The 6,301-nt window shown below is 43.2% G+C and overlaps 1 protein-coding gene across 2 annotated transcripts in view; it reads right to left on the bottom strand.

Annotated features, from left to right (window-relative positions):
- adam22 (ADAM metallopeptidase domain 22) overlaps positions 1 to 6,195 on the bottom strand; it is a 60,155-nt gene extending 53,960 nt beyond the window's left edge. Inside the window, exons 1-3 of one of the 2 annotated variants that reach the window (XM_008323066.3) lie at positions 4,939 to 6,195; positions 4,648 to 4,808; positions 1,799 to 1,875 (exon numbers count right to left, since the gene is read on the bottom strand). In XM_008323066.3, the coding sequence (XP_008321288.1) occupies positions 1,799 to 1,875; positions 4,648 to 4,808; positions 4,939 to 5,035 (335 nt within the window). In that variant the 5' untranslated portion in view covers positions 5,036 to 6,195. The remainder of the gene's footprint in view (positions 1 to 1,798; positions 1,876 to 4,647; positions 4,809 to 4,938) is intronic. The other variant, XM_025061621.1, reaches the window with a different exon arrangement.
- Between the last annotated feature and the right edge of the window lie 106 nt (positions 6,196 to 6,301).

Raw genomic sequence — 6,301 nt, 5'->3', positions numbered from 1 at the left:
CCTCCTGCCAAAGAACCACCTTAGAACCGGGTTCTACGTTGCCCATGACTTGAAGACTCATGACGGGTGACAACTATGAAAGGGTAAAAACAAGGTAGATGTAAAAGTTAGTGGTCAGCTCAATTTAAAAAAAAAAAAAATATATATATATATATATATGTACATCGCTTCATTTCTGACAGAAGTGGGACAAACATTTATTTATTAACTATTTTTGTCTATATACTGTGTATATATATATATATATAGATGATCAAATCTTATTGTGAGTTGAGTGCATTGTTAAGTATGTATGTGTGTATATATGCATATATGTGTATATATATATATACAAATAAATAAATAAATACACATTTAAATATACAATGTATATGCTTCCCACATATGTATGTACATATATAGTCAAATATGAGTCAAATATGAATCACATCGACAGTTCAGGTTCAGTGTAACCTTGAGACCTTTGTGATCCAACCTTATAACATGACATGTCAACCAGTCACCTGTCCATCACCCACTGTGATCAGAGCACAGGGAGTTCTACAAACTGCCTCCCATGTTTCTAACCACATACTGAGAACATCACATCGTCTTCTCGTCGGTGTTCTTTGCTGCTGTCCCTGTTAGAACTGACTGGCTGTAATCACGACACCACTCAAAGCTGACTCTCAGAGTTGTTGACCTGAGTCACAGCAGCAGCTCAGTCGCTCCAGCCTGTAGCCCTAGTTTATTCACCATTATTAAACCAATTATTACTTCAGAACAGCAATCATTTCCGATATAAAAAAATTGCAAGAAAATTGGGTGCCCCAGTTTCCTCCAGCCTGACTGAGTCCCTACTGGACAACTGAGACATCACACGTCTCTGTTGTCTGCATCTCTTTGTCTATAAAGTGGTGAACAAAACCAGTTAAAGAACTTTTTTTTAATTATTTTCCATCTACCGTTTTTACATATCAAATCATGCTGAGCACAGAGAGGCAGGCAGTCCTTGAAAACCACAGCTGTTTTTGGTCCTTTTTTACTGGATATTAACACAACAGCAATTTCTTTCAATCAATTGACAAATGACTGATACATTTAACGTGGTAATGAATTATCATGCTGGCAGAGAGAATATGGACTCATGAAAAAAAAAAAGAAAATCTTTGTTTTGGTTTAATGATTTGTGCTGCTCAGCAACTCTGTTTTCTCCGCTCTCTCATTCTTATTCAGAACCACAACGTGTCAAACTGTTGCCCAGGCTGCTCTGGTTGGAGGCCAGTTCACTGTGTGAACACCACGGTTTCACTGGTGTCTCGGTCTGATGGATACACAGACAGTGGAGTCTGTCATACAGACACACACGTGGACACCTCTACACTGGTCTGTACAGAGGGTGAACAGGTGCGGAGCGCAGAGACATCCTGTGAGGATAGGTTCACGACCAAAGGTCTGGTTTCTGAAACAAATCAATGGCGAAAAATAATGCGTCGCTGCAGTTTTTCCTCGAGGAAAAACGTTTTTTTTTTTTAACCGACGTTCACAAAGCCCAAAACTGAGAACGGTCCAAAAGCCGTGAGATGGAAATGATTCGTGAATCTAGTCAGCAAGAACCAGTTGGCAAAAGGACAGAAAAACAATGGCGTTGAAAATTGTGAGAAGAATCTGTTTTGTTTTATAAACAGAACTGATTTTTCTCATTCGTAATAATACAGTGGATAAGCTTGAAAAATAACAGAAAGCGACACAAAAATAAAATTTAAAAAAGCCTCAGAGCCAAATAAGTAGAATGAAGCAGTAATGTAACAGTACTCACTGGTTCAGCTCCACGTCCAGGATGAATCCTTTACCAAAGGCCTCCACTTGAAAGCTGGCCTGGGCCACGTGGTTCACCTGAAATGGTGGAGAGAACAGATTATGTAGCATTTCTCAGAGGGCGCCGTCATCACACTGACCGCGCAGCTCATTATCATATCCACAGATCAATCCTCCACAACGTTGATGGATCTACACTGTCGCTTTTTCCCCACCAATCAGCAGTAAGTTTGAGGTGTTTTTAATGAAGTCATCAAACTGCCCGCTGTTTGACGACTCCATCTGGCAGCTGAAGACAAACAAACAAAAATGTACCGTGGAGCTATTTCATTTTCCCTCCATTACAGTTTTTCTCTCTCAGCAGTGGTGCGTTTAAAAATATAGTTCACATTCAGAAACAGACACTCTTCTTTTTTTTTTTTCTGCGTGCGATTGATTTGGCCTGAGGGTGGTCGGACTCATTGTCAGCGGTGGGCACATGTGGTGCAGGCTTTATGACACAGCCCAGGTCAATGAGAACTCATTCCTGTGCAGGTCCAGGGGAGTCCCCGAGCCCTGCTACACCGACACCCCCACCACCCTGCAGGCGACCTTTACAGACCGACGTGAGGAAGCAAGAGGAGGGGGAGAAAAGGAGGAGGTGTGTGTGTGTGTGTGTGGGGGGGGGGGCCTCGTGTTCACCCAAGGCTGAACTTAGTGCATGAGGTCCCCAGTGGCACAGTCTATTGTTCATCAGTAGGTCCCGGTGTGGACCATGCATATATATGGACATGAGTGTGTGTGTGTGTACATTCCTGGTATTACTATACTAGTAGGGACAATTTTGTCATTTTTTTTGAGAAATACTATAATTGTAGGGACACATTGTCCTTCCGAGTCCCCGCTGCCTGAGAACATATTTTGGGGTTTTAATATTTAGTTAAGGGCTAGGATTAGAATTAATGTCAGATTAAAGATTAGGATTAAGGTTTTAAATCTTAACATTAACCTTAACAGGTTAGGGGGATGCATTGTCAATGGGAAGTCCCCATGACAAAACAAAAAAGTGTATGTGTGTGTGTGTGTGTGTGTGTGTGCATACAAAAGGTAATTCCTTTCCATTCCACTCTTATGATGAAATATAATCTCATCCACTGGCCCTCTGGTGGGAGGAGTCAGCAGTAATCGTGTTAAATGAAAGCACATCCCGACTGGACTGATCCGGGATCAGTGTTCTGAACTCCAGCAGCGACTCTTCTTACACTGAGGCCGTCGTTACTGTGACGCTGACTCTCCACTCTCCACGCTATTAAAGAATGAGCGTAAGTGCTGTCAGAGCAGTGTGTGTGTGTGTGTGTGTGTGTGTGTGTGCGTGCACACTCACAGGAAGAGGGAGAGGCAGGCAGGCCAAAAAACAAAAAAACAAAACTGAAACTGAATCAAAGTGAAGAACTCATTCTGCACCAGAACAACCACAGGCCTCAGCTCCACGTCTCACTGCTCACTTACGGCTGACGCTGAATGTGAACCAGGCAACAGAGGTCTAAAAATAGACGTCGGCATCTGACAGTTGTTTTTAGGCCATTGATCTAAAATCAGCCAATAACTGATCTAACCTTTGAACAAGTGACTTTGCTCAGTGTTGTCTCTCCAGAGAACGATGAAACAAAACAAACACAAATCAAAGATGCCACTGCCTGCCTCCCTCTCTCCTCCTCCTCCCTCTCCTCCTCCTCCCTCTCCTCCTCCTCCTCTGCATCTATTCTACCCTCAAGTCCAGCTACTGACTCAAAAGACCTGAACCAAGAACTGGATGAATCAGAATCTCCACACTGTATATTTTACAGCTACATTTAAATCTCAATATTTTATGATATCATAATAAATAAAATTGTTAGAAATTATATTAGGCGCTCCCCAACCACTGGGTCGGGGACCAGATCCCGGCCGTGAATCACATCATGTCGGGCCGTACAAAAGTCTGCATGGAATTTCATATTGAACAATTATCACTTGCATCTATTCTTACATTTTTTCTATTAAGAAAAGGCTCCAAAACTGTCCCCCCAAAAAAGCTGCTTTTAAAGGAAAATACCAAGAGTCTGAGAATCAAAGTTAAATTATTATATCTCAGTTTGATAGATAAGAACTATATTTTATGCAGTATCATGCACACACACACACACACACACACCTCTGCCACTGAAGTTAATACATAGTGTAAAAATGACAGTTATCATAATAACTGCAGGGGGCGTTGTGACATCTTTGGTTTATTAAATTATTTTTTATATTGTATTCTTATATTTTTTACCCAATTTTTTTCATAACTTTAAATGCCTTTAACATAAATTCGACATATAAATATATATTTAGGCAGGAGAAGTGGGAAATACTCACGCTGATCTTAGTTAAGGATTTCGCTGTTGGATATCGAAGTTCCACCGTGGTTCACATTATTCTGTTATTTTTAATAAATAGTATGTTGTTGCTTTTTGTTTGTTTTGTTTTTTAGTTTTTTCATTTTTATTATTCTACCAAATATTTGGTCCATGAAAGTCCATTTACTTGAATGGAGCCAGAAAAATCAACTCAGTTTGGTTCCAATTAGTCGGTTATTTATTGCAGGTGTGTGAGTCTCAGACACAATAAGAGTCTGTTATCACCACCTCGTCTTAATCCAGATGATTCCACTCCGTTCGTGGTGAAAACCTCAGCTGACCCTCTGATCACAACAGTCTTTTCTCTGTTTTTGTTTGTCATGAACCCATTATTTTTTCAGGTTAGACTGAGTCTAACAGTCTAACCTGAAGGCATCCCCTCCACCCTGCCTGCTCTACGTGACGGTAAAACGATAACACCTGCGTGTACCTGCGTGGCCCCGGGGCTGGCTTTCACCCTGGTGCTGAGCTCGTCGTGCAGGACCTGGCTGTGGTTGAGTCTGCTGAAGAGCAGACGGAGCGGCACCGTGTCCTCCTTCCCGACGAACCTGCCTGCATCACGCAGAGCCTTCATGCTCGTGAAGGCGTCTCCTGCACACACCAAATGCAAACACGTTCATCACAAACACGGCCGTCTGACAGTCGGCTGAACGGCAGCGGTAGACACACTGATAATATTTGCTTTATCTCTGTCCTATTGAACACAGGGCTCGTCATTTACCGTCTCGCTCGTTTGTGCCGCTCTGGTGACCGACGCGCATCAGTCCACAGACGCACAAAAGGGAAATCCACCATCGTGGGCTCTTCATCAGCATCATCACCCTCCTCTTCTCTTCCCTCCTCCTGTCTCGGGCTGGGAATGACAAAACAATGCGGTATTCCGGGAGCAGGCTGTCGGGGTCCTGCCTGTGCTAGGAGAGCTGGGAGCCGGAGCCGGGGCTGGTCCTGTGGTTAACGCAGACCCGTCGGTGATGGGGGGCCATCGGGGTTCTTCAAGGACTGAACGCCAAACACGTCTGAGTGTAAAGACACTCCGTAGATGAGCGGCAGCACTGAGGAGGTGGGGAGGGGAGTGAAGAGGAGGAGGAGGAGGAGGGAGAAGGGAGGAAGGATGGCGAAAGAGAGGGAGGGAGGGAGAACTGGGAACACCTCCTTACAACACACCAACCTCCAGTGGCTCACTGCAGAAAGGAGCTAATGCATAAATATGAGCGGAGACAGGACGGAGGAGAGATGACGGCCCGACCCTGCTCTGCTGTGGGGGTGAAACCAAAAACCCCCTCCACCTCCAGGAGAGGAGCCACATCCCTGCCTGAGTCTGACGGTGAGGAAACTGGAGGACCATCAGCACCGTGACTCACTCCCTCAGCTGCCAGAACAGCTGAGCTACAGCAGCCTGTCACTGTTGAAACTGTACTGTGAAATAATTCATGAAATAATTTTTTAATTTTCCTTTGTCCCCAGAGAAATTTATGTTTCTAATCAAAAAAAAAGCGAAAAAAAAGTCAGTTAAAATCCAAAGACTGAATTTTAAGATTGGATCAAACACATTTTTGGTCCATTTTATCTTAAAAAAAATGTTAAAAAATGAAGACAAATATTTTTATTTGAGAGTTTCTAAGTAACTAATTCTACAATATGATGATAAAATAGTGGCCTGAGGGCCGCTCACGGCCCAGACACAACCTCAGCGTGGCCCGGTCTGTGATCATTGGAGTCATTTGAACCAAGGCTTTAAATCAGTTTCTTAATTTAAACTGGAGAAGATGGTGTATTTGGTAACACAGGTTATTTGATGTTTTATTTTGGAATCCAGTCGTGGCCTGTTTGGATGGATTGGTGGGCCGGATTGGGCCTGCAGGCCGTAAGTTGATGATCACTGCTGTATTTATTGAACTGGCACACAATTGACAATAAATACATTTACATACAGTCTCTAACCAGTGAATGCAGATTTTTTTTTTTAAATACCTTTGTGTTTCTTTTATGGATCATTTTTTTTACAATCTCAGGGGAGTCATTCCCACTAGTCAACAGGTGAGGGCAGTACACACTGTGCACTGCCCACATTTGCCACCAGTGGC

The sequence above is a fragment of the Cynoglossus semilaevis genome, chromosome 13 (assembly GCF_000523025.1).
Source record: "Cynoglossus semilaevis isolate Cse_v1.0 chromosome 13, Cse_v1.0, whole genome shotgun sequence".
In the NCBI taxonomy this organism is placed as follows: domain Eukaryota; kingdom Metazoa; phylum Chordata; class Actinopteri; order Pleuronectiformes; family Cynoglossidae; genus Cynoglossus; species Cynoglossus semilaevis.
The sequence above is the reverse complement of the archived record's forward strand: the minus strand, read 5'-3'. Positions and strand labels throughout refer to the sequence as shown.